This window comes from Epinephelus moara, chromosome 19 (assembly GCF_006386435.1).
Source record: "Epinephelus moara isolate mb chromosome 19, YSFRI_EMoa_1.0, whole genome shotgun sequence".
NCBI lineage: Eukaryota > Metazoa > Chordata > Actinopteri > Perciformes > Serranidae > Epinephelus > Epinephelus moara.
In genome coordinates, this window is record NC_065524.1 from 11,492,598 (window position 1) to 11,506,008 (window position 13,411).

General features: G+C 41.4%; 1 protein-coding gene across 1 annotated transcript; it reads left to right on the forward strand.

Annotated features, from left to right (window-relative positions):
• Nucleotides 1–1,511: 1,511 nt before the first annotated feature.
• On the forward strand, nucleotides 1,512–2,608 carry vent (ventral expressed homeobox). The gene is made up of 3 exons (XM_050071492.1): nucleotides 1,512–1,676; nucleotides 1,781–1,980; nucleotides 2,154–2,608. Exons 1-3 carry the CDS (start codon nucleotides 1,544–1,546, stop codon nucleotides 2,406–2,408), a joined length of 588 nt encoding a protein of 195 aa, XP_049927449.1. The 5' UTR covers nucleotides 1,512–1,543; the 3' UTR covers nucleotides 2,409–2,608.
• Nucleotides 2,609–13,411: the final 10,803 nt, after the last annotated feature.

Consider the following 13,411-nt stretch of genomic DNA (forward strand, 5'->3'; position numbering starts at 1 on the left):
ACACCGGGCCCTCCGGCCTGGCTCCAGAGAGTCTGGGCTTTTGTGTGACTCACAAATCTGAGCTCTGGTTTGAAGTCTGAGGCCTGCGGATAAAACCTGATTGTGTGATGAGATCTGGAGATACACACTTGATTCAGAGTTATTTTCAAATAATTAAAGGGTCACATGCGACTGTATTTACACTTTACTTAACTCAGGGTCCTTATTCAATATTTCCACTCAAATATAGCTGATGCAAGTGAAAGGAAATAATTGGTTGATGATTTTTTTGCTGTATAATTTATTTGATAACAATGTAGTAGTGCTTCAATTTGCTACCAGGGGTGTAGGTTTCATTTAAACACTGGAGGGACACATGAAATGGGGGATTGGGGGTGTCCTTCGCCAGAAAATTTAAGGCATCAAACAATTTATTTCCTGCATTCTGGCATGGGCGGATTATGACGTGATGGGCCCCTGGGCACAGATATGTAAAGAGCCCCACCACTTCTCTTACACAGGGGCAAGACACAGACTTTGTGGTGGTTTTGCATCTCTAGTTGATATGCATCTTTTGGTGGGGTTGTGTTTTCATATGGTCATTTTGAGTGTTTTCCTGGCCTGACATTTGACATTGTGCAAGTGAAGGGCCCCTGGGTTTAGGCCCCAGTCAGTAATCTATTCATGTATTCTGGTGATTTTTTATGCACCAATTTGTGCCTTTTAGTAAATGTCTCCAAATTTGTCAAATAGCTTCTTTTGTGTTTTTATTGGGGGGTAAATGTACATGTTCTAAATACTGGTGGTGGTGGTGTCCCCTGCATTCCCCCCATGAGCTACACTAATTCAGGTTACCTGCTGTATGGGGTTTGAAGGGCCTAAGAGGCTCCTCAGCAAATGTCTCATTCAAATAAAGTCAACAAAGATCAAACAGAACTTTCTCACTTTCAGACTGCGGTCACACCCTCCTCGTCCCAGCATAACAAAGGCTTCATCATCACCAGGCTGCCTGATCCTCAGACAGCTGGGCGCATCTGTCTGTGTCTGCAAGGGCCAATCACAGATTTGACAGCCAGGGTTGAGGCATTTGATTTGGACGAAAATATAATTATATTCGGGAGATTTCGATGTCTTCAAATCCCAACAATGGCTGGATTATTAGATGTAAAGTGATAAATTGATGTGGCCAGTGGCAAAGTAAATCGTACATCTTACTATAAACAGTTCTTTAAGCGCGCCTCATATCTGATATTTCAGATAACCGCCTTGTATTCATAGCGGATACCGCCCTGAATCACTTCATGCAGAGATCATTCAGTCTGAGATGCCGGCTAACTGATACTCAGACTCACTGGCGCCGGAGCATCACAGCCAGCCATGGACGTGAGAAAAACCACAGTCCGGCCTCTATTAACCTCAATTACAACCAACCATCAAGTTTCTATCGTTCCGTTGAGAAGCCTTTGCATATGCAAATAAAGACGTGTGTCCCTCCTATATAGGGGCCAAGAGTCACCCAAGGGGACACAACACACACACCTGAAGCTCACTGCTGGGACACATCATGGCAAACTTCTCTGTAGAATGGCTTTCCAAGAGTTATTATGAGGATGCTGCGCGTCATCCAAAAGTCCACAGCGAAATGGAGGATTTTACAAAGGGATCAAGAAGCCAATACTCTCCAAGCTCTCCAAACAGTAAGTTGACTGATAAAGCTTGTTATAAGTGCTGAGATCGGCATGTCCTTGTGTGAATGTCGATTTTGAGTTGAATTAATTAAGGGCTCTGTTGTTCCTTTCAGATAGCTGCGGTTACACTTCGGGCTCTGAGAGCGAGGTTGGGGATGACAGTGAGGGAGAAGCCGCCCAGCAACGAAGGATGAGGACCAAGTTCACCTCCGAGCAAATCGGCAAACTGGAGAAGGAGTTCAGCAAGCACAGATACCTGGGTGCAATGCAGAGGAGGAAGATTGCTGAGAAGCTGAACCTCTCTGAAACTCAGGTGAGTTTAGAGCAGTGGGTCTAGAGACCTCCGGTAACATTGCTGAGGTCATCGAAAAAGTGCCAGTAAAATGGGGAACAGTTGTGTGATGTGTGGCTCCTGGTGTGTGTTTTCAGTTCAAAATCATAATTGAACATGTTTTACATTTGTTAATAGCTGTTTTGTACCCCCAGGTGAAAACATGGTTCCAAAACAGGAGGATGAAGCTGAAACGGGAGGTCCAGGAGTTGCGTCCCGAGTACCTGTCGGTCCCTATGAGCGCTCTGCTGCCGCCTCTGCTGTTTCAGCACCCCGTCCTGAGTGGACAGCTCCCCGCCGGCAGCGGCTTCTACCCACAGCTGCAGCCGCTCCACAGGTCGGCCCTGCCGGCTCCTCTGCACCACCAGCACCGCTCTATGGCTGTGTCAATGCCTCCACACTTCTACTGAACTCTGACACCCCCCCAAAACATGTTGTCTAGAATCTAGATACTTTTTCAATACTCTCTCTGAAAGAGGGGTTTATAAGATGTTTAATATATCCAAAGCACTACAGTAGATGTTGATGTAATTTTTATGTATGATTTAAAAAATGTTAATGTATTTGCAGCAAATATTATATGCTGTATGTCACAAATAAAACAAATAAAAACCAGAGACCGCCGTTTTGCGTCATTGCTTGGAATATTGACGATATATTTTGTTATACTTACCAATGTACAATGAACAATGAACAAACACAACAACTAAAATGTTAAATTAAGAGATATAAAACACATACACCTTTTATAGGGCCCTTTTGTTTGGACACATTTTACATCTCATTTTATCTCTTCCCAAAGTAACGTAAGAGATAAAACACATGAACTCTTGGCCATATAATCAAAGCCACTATTAAACCAGTAGATCCCGTGTGTTGCCATCTTTTGCAACATTGATGTTAACTTTTAACAAAAGGAACAAATGGCGCAGTGTTCCTGTTTCCACCATATTGCGCTTTATTCTCAAGCTTTGTGCCTCTCTCGCCATCTTTTTCCTTGAAGAAACTTCACAGCAGTAATGGAGGATCATAGACACGCAAAGTGACCAGTTTTCTCACGCTCCTATTTATGAGAGTATCTGCACATATTAGGATGAAGTTTGGGGTATCACAGGCTCTGGCCAGCCTGTCTCTCGCTCCTGTGTCCGGCTGCTGCAGGCAAATATTTTGCTTTGGACGTCCGGTGGCGTGGCTCCGAGCTGCGATGGCTCTCTGCTCGTTGTAGATTTGCATCTTCAAAGGGACATCAAAGCGGAGGTAACTGCTAGATCATTGAGATCCATTGAGCTCTATTGTCTCCCGATTGAACCATTCGCACTTAGCTGAGAGACGCGCTGGGACGGCGCCCTCCAGTCTGCCCGAGGTGTATATTGCCTCACGTTAAAGTCATTAGTTGACACCAGCTAAATAGGTAACTGATTGAGTCACTGTCATAAAGCAGCAATGCCTTGTTCACTCATGATTTGCAGTTTGGATTAATACCTGCTGGTGGAGTGATTACATTGACTGCAGGTGAGCAGGCGCTGACATATGCTGTGTCAGTCAGAGCTGGGCTCCTTTGGCAGGTTTTAGGATGAGCAGCTGATTCAAAAGAGGACTGGGGTTGTTCAGGAAGGCCTGCTCCTGCAAAAACCAGTAGGTTTAAAAGGAAAATAAATACTGACACCTCCCACCAGGAGGCACAATTACCAAAGGAGACGATTAGAATTCCATGCACCAGGCAACAGCGACTATAATGAGAAGAACATTATTCATTTAAAGGCTTATTGGACCATATATCCATTTATGCAGCACCTCTATACAAAGCAGCAGCCAGTGCAAAGACCTCAGTCTGTAGCATTAACTGGGACAGTTCCTGGCACTAATGGCAACATGAGCATCAATAAATGATCCGTCGTGAGAAGAGGTCAGAGAACTGGTGACTTGAATGACAATGAGCGTTTCACTGATCCCTTTGACTAAAGGTGAGTGGCTGGGTGGAGAGGTGCTAACTGTCTCACTAAAGCTGCAGCTGGATGGCAGCAGACAGACTGGAGCCAAAGCTGGATGATGGGGAGAGGCCAAAGGTTGTTCACCAAGTTCAGCGAGAGAGAGCCGCTAATGAGATCTGCAACATGGACTGATGATTATAATGATGGAATCAAGCCGAAAGTGTATGGCTGTCAGGGAAATTACTTCAGCTGTTCCACATGTGGATAATCACTCAAGAAATGTGTGTTATGAAAATAGTTGTGCCCTGAAAACTCCCCAGAAGTTACAATTTAATGATATAATACACTGGCCTAATTATTCAAGTTGTCTTGTTGTGAGTGTGTACAGTTTGGAGGTGCCTGAACTGGGTATTTGCTTGATATTCTATGTCAGTTTACACTTTCACTCCACTACAATTCAAAGAGTAATATTAACATGTTAGTACTTGTGACTCAGCTGGATAAATGTGGCAGACATAGTTATTTTACAGAGTAAAATTTTTACATTCATGAACATGGATGGATTACTGAACAGGCCCAGGGGCCTAAAGTGTCCCCGCTGGCCTTTACTTGCAAAATGTCACTCAAATCAACACGTACCAGTGAGGAAGGGATGCAAAATGACCACAAAAAGATGCAAAGGAACTGCAAAGAGACACTGAATTACTCCCAAAAGGATTAAAACAACCACAAAGAGACACAGAACAAGCAAAAAGGAAAGATGACTACAAAGCAACCAAAAACAACATAAAATTATCTTTAAGAGACACAAAACCACAAAAAATGCATAACAACAAAGAGATGCCAAACATCACAAAGACAGTGTGTCTTGCTTATATGAAGTAGAGGCGGTAGGGCCTCTTGGATGTCAGTGTCCAGGGACCCATTGTCTATTATTTGACCATGCTGAGTGTCTATATCCATATATTTACTTACTGTTTTACAGCTGTTTACACCTCTTTGTATAAATATACTGCAGTTATACCTATCATGCATATAGGTTCCTCTTTACCTTCAGTTTATTCATTTGCAATTACTGTTTAATTTATATTATTTCATGTTATATTTTATTTATGGTATATTTTGTCCCTTACCAGTATCCTTACTTGCATTATGTTATGTTTAGATTCTTTCTTACTTGCGTGATCTTCTGCCTCTTTTTCTACATATTTAATGAGCACTGTTGGAGGGAGCCTGAGACTCGACATTTTCATTGCCAACAACTGCCTCTCTGTTATTGTTGTGCATACGATAAATAAAGACCTTGAACCTGATATAATGTAGTGCATCTCTAAAGATTAAACCAGTGGTCCCAACCTTGTAGGATTGTTTGACTCAGATATTTATGATCTCCGTATTTTCCATGAAAGAGACATTTTCTCTCCTCTAACATGGTTTCATTTAAATGGTTCAAGGCCCAAAGAGGTCAAATGATCTCATTCTGTTTGTTGACTGTCCAGCCAAATGTGTTATAGGTAGAGAGGTGACAATGCACTTATTAAATAGGCGTTCATGAAGTAATTTGTATGCCTAAAAACAATGATTAATGATTTGACCTATGACCCCTAAAATGCACTGAAGTTGTGTTACTGCATCCGGTCCTTGTATTAACTCATAGGTAACATAAAGGCAAAGTGCAGTGACTACATTTTTTAGTGTCTTTGACATCATAGGAAGCTTTTTTAATTTCTTACTAGATTGTATTTGTTTAATCTGGCCGTAGATGTCTGTTTCAAAATAGCAACAGAGGGAACTTAGAGCAGAATAATATTATCATATTCACTTCATCAGGTTTGATCTACATTAAGATTACTTGACATCATCATCTGCATCACTGATCTTGCTGTTATCACTGTCACATTATCAGTTATTTTGTCACTGGCATCGTCCTCATTCTCACTTTCACCGTTTGCCGTAATATACTTACTGCGGTTTTCCATGGCCTGATAGAATCTCAAATCTCAGGGAACCCAAGGCAAACTGCAGTAAATACATTTCCTGCAGTTTGCTTTGGATTTTGGTTGGATTTTGTAGATACTGCAATTTTTAAACCCTATTTGCTCTGGAGCTGAACATGATTGAATTCTGTCACAAGATAAAACAGATATCCAAAAGTCTGATTTCAGTCTTAACTCAGTTTTGGCCAGGATTGTAGTTACTGCGGTGAACCTTTGAAAGGCAGAGAAGTTCACATCAAAGCCAAAAACAAAGCAAAGTTGTGCAGCAAAATGTGTAACAGATTTTGTTTTACGTCTTTCCAAGCCCATCAATCATCTCACTCCCTCTCAGATTTATCTGGTGAGCCTCTGAAGGACCCCTAGTCATAGGTTGGAAACCACTGGACAAAAGTACGTCACTGTATTTAAAGCAGTTAAAACTCACTTCACCCGGAGCAGCTACAACAGGAAAATTATATTATATATTATATTATATGTAGCAGTCAACGTGTCTATTTTCCTGTAGATCTTTACTTTTGATACTTTAATCATATTTTGCAGTAAAGGGTTTTTAATTTATAACCTTAACTTGTAATGGAGCATTTATATAATGTTGGAACTTTCACTTAAGGACCTGAGTACTTCCCCCGCCACTGCTTTTTGTTTCAGCCTTTTCACTGAGAGTGAAAAAGATAATTATATAATCTAAGGCTTGAAGAACACACAAGAACAAATGGAAGCTTTAGTAGACTATTAGTTATTTGGTGGTGACACATTGGGCAGTTTTGGCAGTATACAATTACAACACTTTTAGCAGCAAATAAAAGGTTTTTAAAAAAGTCAGAGTCTGTTTAAGATGTCTTCTTTTTATGGTGTTAAAGCAGCAATACTGAGGCAATTTCTTGGGCACTGTTGCCCATCAGAGTTGCCCAAAAAAACTGCCTAGTGTATCACCACCTTAAGTCATTTATATGCAGTTAAAAATAAGAATATACTCAACTTAAAGACACCCACTACTTAGAGTCTAAAAAGTGAGAATGCATAAATGTCAAATCCAGTATTTAAAGCCAAGATTTCTTTATTCAAACACATCAACAGACAAATTATTCAGACGCAAACATGTGTGTTATATAAACAATAATGTAGCGGATGCAACTCTACACACATAATGTCATCATGAATAAATATGATGAAATTTGAGTTATGATAATACACAGAAATGAATCACAGAGACACAATATTCACCTGAGGTCAGTGTGTCATATTTTACACTTAGCAGTCTTCCTCCGTCTATGTAGTAAGTCCGTGGCAGGCAGGAGCCTGGGGTGTATGTGTGTGTGTGAGTGAGTGTGTGAGTGCTTTCAGGTCAGCTGTCATGCGGAGAGGATGATGAAATGGTTGTCTGCCTGGTGGAATACCTCTGCAGCCCCATTTTCCCATGCCCTATGCCTCTTTAAAGTTACATCTGAAAGAGGTATATGCATAGGAAAAAGGAACAGCGAGTGCAAAGAGCCATGCCGCCCTGTCGCTGCACGCTGGAGCCTGGAGGGCAGGGAGGAAAAAGAGCTGGTTAGTGACATGACTGCACGTACAACAGGAGTAATAACTCAGATATTCTTTGGCTGTTTGACCAGGTGAGACTGCTTGACTGTGGAGGCAGCAGGCTGAATGTTAAATATGAAAATGAAAGAAAATGCAGCTTATAAAAACAATGCTTGTAAGTAAATGTTTGGACATTTTTCTAGTTTACAACCAAGTTTTAAAATGAATGAGGCGTAAAGAGGACTTACCCTGCAAAGCTCCAGATGAGTCTCTCCTGAGAAGGCACCTCCTCTTGGCCATTTATTCCTCCACAGGGACCTTGAAGATGTTTGAGAAAGACAGAGTAGCTGTTGTGTGTGCTCACTCAGCACTTCTCCTCCCTCCTTGGTTTGGAGCCATGGCGACACACCTGCGGACACCACAGATGCCTCTGGAGAGGAAAAAAACCAACTCTGATATACATTGTTCATTGTCTGCTGTGGCCGGATCACTCTGGTTAACAGTGAACTTGTTACAGTTGTCATTATCTCCTATCTGCACATGCTGCAGACGTCACAGACGGAGCATGGAAGAGGGGAAACGTTAAGGACGGCTCGTTCCTGCCGGTGGAGAAGTTTCTTATCTGTTCAGGGTTTTTTTATTTTTTCGCTCCCTTTCTCTCTCCCAGAACAGGGGCCCCCATGCTTTTTAGCACTCAAGGTCTCTGGACAAGGACTCTCAGGGTGTGCTGGTGTGAGACACTGACACACACACACACACACACACACACATGCAGTGTACTGTGTAGTGGAGGGAGTGTTATGACATGTCAAGGCCAGTGCAACCAGGCGAGGATGAAACTGTGCTCTCGTTTCGGAGCCTCTGAGTTTGCACAGTTTGGAGCAGCGGTCATATATCACAGGGTTTAATAAAAGGAGATATAACTTAGACGATCATGTTGGCCCAGTTGAGGTCATCTCACACCACAGTGTATCTCTGGGCTGAAGAATCTAATGATGAGCAGCACGAGGAGAGGTGCATGATGTTGACTTTTGGTCAATAAATGCATGTTTATTTTGTTATCGTAAATGTGTACAGCCCTCAAATTAATCATGTGCGATTCAAGTTTGAAGGTAAATGGTTAGAAGCCGTGGTGCCCACAGAAATCTTTCATAGGAGCGGCCAGATGGGGACACTGAAAACCTTAGGGTGGCAAACCAAAAGTCATAACTGAATTTCAGGTATTCGATTATGCTTTTGAAGTATAGAGGCCAGCTCGAGGCTGCTATGAGAGTTAAGGAGTTGCATGCTAATATACTTTAGTTTCTCATTTTCCTAATTATCTTATGTGCATAGACTAATAAGAGTACAGTTAACATTTTGAGGTCCACACAAATCCTGCTTTAATATGTTATGTATCTATCAGACTGTCTCATGCACAGTTGGTATGTTTTCCTATGAAAAGCAATGCACCAAAATTCGGACATATCCCACATAATGATGAGCCAGTAATTTATGCATAACCCAAGTATTCTGGAAGGCTGCAATCATGAGACCAATGTGCTGATGGGAGTTAAGAGGGATGCAGTCCTACGCAGTTAGGAGGCAGGTTATTGTGGCGGATGGCTCTCAAAACTCAGGAATTTCTCCCAGGAGACCAGTGTTCGTAACTGTGTAAGTTATTCTACAGTATGTCCTCAGCAAGTTTCTTTCCCCAAACCTAATCTCAGTAACTTTACTTGCCAAAAGCTAACCTCTACCTCTGCTATGTTGGTTGGTAGGTTGATATTGTCTGTGATTTATTGTTCCCTTAAATGCGCTGGTTGTCCTTTTCCTTAAAAAAGACAAATTCGCAACTTTATCTTGAAGGAGTGTATTGATTGTAAGGGACAAAACAGCCTTCCTAAGTTAAGAAGAGACACATACGTACCCATAGAACCCATTTTCATTCCGATATCTTGAGGTGAGAGTTCAGGGGACCCCTTTGAAAATGGGCAGCAATTGTATTAGGATGGCCATGGACCCCTCCTGGCCACCGATGGGGGCACCACTGGCTGGAAGATATATCTTGTCAAATACAGAATTAAGGACATATATGCATATTTAACATCTCACTCATATAAAAGCCTTTGGACTCACCATTAAAATTCAGATTGAAAATTATTATTTAGGAGGAAAACAGATTATGTGAGCTCTGATTTGGGGGAAATGGAAAGTGAGTTCAGTTTTCCTTTATGGTGCTGATTTAATGCTGTCAATTGTCTATGAAATGGTGCAAAAACAGTCTGAAACGTTCTGGTGCACAGATGATAAAACATTTGTCTAACTTAGTCCCTGAAACCTTCGAAAAGACTATTAATTATTGCAATTTAATTTTTCATTATTGTAATTATACAGTACATGTGTTAGGGATTTATGCATTGTGTTGTGAACAATATTTGAACTGGTTTTCTTTAATTTTAGTGTCTTTGTAGATGTATATGTGGGATTCTGGAGTTTATTAATGTGTGGGGTCTTGAAGGCTGTGCAATAAAAATGTAATTAATTAATTCCTGTATCAGTAATAAAATTATTTCTTTTAAAGAGTGTAAAGACAGTGGCTTTACTTTTCATACATAGACTAAATTATTTTAATAATACGTAAGCTCTGACCTTTTTCCTGACAGACAGAAATATAAGTTCTTACAACCACCACTTGGTGGCGGCAGTTTCAAACTCTGACTGGCAGCAGACTGAGGTCAAAAACTATTTGTATGCAGTATGGTGTAATTATAAATATTTATTTTAATGCACTCAGGATAACATGCAGGTAAGGTACACTACAATGACTGCAGTGAAGTGAAATACCCACACTGACAGTGTCTGAGCGATGCTGTGAGCCGTGCCCTTTAGGTGAGATAAACACAAAGCTGTGCGATCAAGGTCCTGTGAGCAGGGGCATATTTGTGCTCTGACGGTGAAATGTGCAGTAGTCATGGAGAGCCTGTGTTTACTGTTAGCAATTACTGTACTTATACAGTAAATCCAAGACACAGCATCCTCTCCTCACTACTCTCACTTACTACCTTAACGCAGCGTTTCCCCCTACATCAAAATGTCTGACTCATTTCCTCCACGTCTCATGAGGGACTGCTCTTAATTGGGTACACTTTAACATGCAGCTTTTAAAATCCAGTCTTGTTTTTTTTTTTGTTTTTTGTTTTTTTCTTGCAGGGTGTTTCATTTAAGCGGGGCAAATTTGCAGAGTTAAGCAGAAAAAAAAACAGCAACAAAAGCTGCTTGTTCATCTAAACGCATCTGCCACGGAGCAGGAGCAAGTTCACTCAGCACAATGTTTCGGAGGCAAATCGTGGTTTAAGAATCTGACAGCTTGACAGGTTGTAAGGGTGTGATATTTCCTCAACTGCAACATAACAAACACCTGTAGTTGTTGGCAATTTGTGAGATGTGTTATGCTCATTAGCAACAAATGGAGGTGCTAAGGTTTGACTCAGAAATACCTCCTGTGCAGGTTTGTATATTAATGTACGAAGAATGTATATGTGTATGAGTATACACTAATGCAAGCTGGTGTGTGAAGACATTATTATCAGCCATGATATAGCAGCTTAGCTCTGGTCAGCCTGTCAACTGGTCCACTGATTCTTCAGATATCTCTACTTATAACTAGTAGGCTGTAGTTTTAATTGCTAATTATTTATTAAAACTACTCGATGGATGACATGGTCCCCAGAGCAGAGAGCCTACTGCCTTTAGTGATCCCCTGCTTTCCCTCTAATGTCACCATGAGGTCCACAGTTTGTTTTTAATCAAATGTCTTGAAATGTTTTGGATAAATAACCATGAATTCAGATGTTTAGAGTCAAACATTTAGTTCAGATTGACTGCAGATATTGTATGTTCTCTGGAGGATGAATCCTAATGACTTTGGTGATCCCCCGACTTTTCATCTAGCGCCACCAGCAGGTCAAAAATTGCTCTTCTATCTACAAAATGGATTGGCACACACTTTTGTGCAGACATTCATGGTCCCCAGCATAGCTTCTCATTGTCATCATTGTTACAAAGAGAGGCTTTGACTATGGCTTAGATCAAACTAATAATCAGACTTTAGATAGACTACGTCCAAGTTAATCCATCGCATAAAACTGTCTGCTGCCACAGACTGTAACAAAATTCTTGCCATTCTGAAGCCTCATATCTGGCATTTTTTTGACATCTTGAATTTTTGGAGTCAGAAGAGGCCATATTTGGGTCAGAAGGTTGGAGCTGTGGACTAGCGAGGGGTTGACCTGAATCAAAAGCCCTTTCTACAGAGAGATTGAGCTATAGAGCCACTACAAGTCCTTTCCTCAGGCCACCTCTGCATTTTTACACAGAACTAAACAATTGCGGCATCGTGTTTGTCCCGTGTGTGATTGTAGACTGCATCCCTGCATTACGGCTTTAAAAAGAAGTGTGAGGGGCATGACATGAAACACAGCAGCAGCCTCAGGTGTGACATATAACACATGCTTCAGCAGTGCTTAAAAAAAACCCTCAGTGCCATTAACATGACAATAACAATCATTTACCATCTCTGTTATACCGTGACTGTACCTCACATACAGAAAGTCGAGGCGACATAATGGTGCAAGATTCCTGCCTTGTAGGCAGTGTAAAAGGGGCTAGAGCCTGTGGTTGCACCTCACAGACAGTCTGTCACAGCACCCACTCCCTGAATTATGCAGAACTTTAAGCCTAAATAACATTAAAAGTGGTGAGTTACAGTTGTCATGAAGGGGAAAATTAGCTATAGAGACCAAAACCTTTTTTTTCTGTACCAGGCTGTAAACATGTCTTTTTCTACTGTTAAGTTGGACATTGTAACATGGGGGTCTATGGGGATTGACTGGCTTTTGGAGCCAGCCTCAAGTGGCCATTAAAGGGACTGCAGTTTTTGGCACTTAAGTGTTGGCTTATTTTTCAGCCTGAGAGAATGCTGCTTTTCTGATACAAATTAAAAAGTGACTAATAATATCCCCACTGCTGTATATTTCCAACGGGTCGCTAAGCTGTCTGAAAAGTGGTTTCACAATATTATTAGAAATCCATAAATTAAGGAGCCATGTTGTCTTCTTCTGTCATTTGGTGCCACTGCTAACCAGGTGCCACTGATTGTTACCATGGAAATGTGGGCCTTATCCCTAAGTCAGGCTAGGCTGAATCCAACCATTAGATGAACCCAAGAGCAAAAATAAAGACTGGCATAACAATACAGACCAGGCTAAAATGCCTGTCAACCTGGCCCCACATCAAGATTCCAATTTGTACAATTTTTGGTTTATGGCCAAATGTCAACAAATAATGACATTCCCATCAGCCTCAGCTGCATTTTATCTTTATTGCTACTTGTACCAAGGACTGTACTTTGCGTAGGAGCACATGAGCTAAACAAACTATAATAGCACCATTTGCCAATATTAGCAAAACATGTTTTTCCTGCTGGAACAGGATACTTACTGCTCAAGATCATAAACTTAACTTGGACCTGAACTTTTATTCAACACTTCCTTTGCACCAGTGTCAGAGCCTCTCAGAGCTGCTTGTGCGGCTGTTGACTCTTGGTCTTGTTTTTGGCTGAAGCTGCCCCGGGAGCTATGGTTCAAAATGTCACAGTATGACATATTGAATGTTCACCATGTATTAACTTTAGAAAAACAAAGTATTGCATTTATCACAGTGCCACTGACTGAACCATGAAGGATGACTGCCTTCGGCTTCCATGTGAACTGGTCCAAAGTCAAGTTAGATACAAAGAATGCTTTCAGTGGGAAAGCCAAGTCAAGCACTTGCTATTATTCTAACATTCTTTTCAGTGTGAAAATGCTGCTTTGTTGCACATCTCTGTGAGCCTGTGTGAAACTGTGTCTCCCTCTTCCTTTCCTTCTCCCAGCGGTTTGTGAATTTTAACTTCCCCTCCCTCCAGTTTCCTACTTGAGTTGT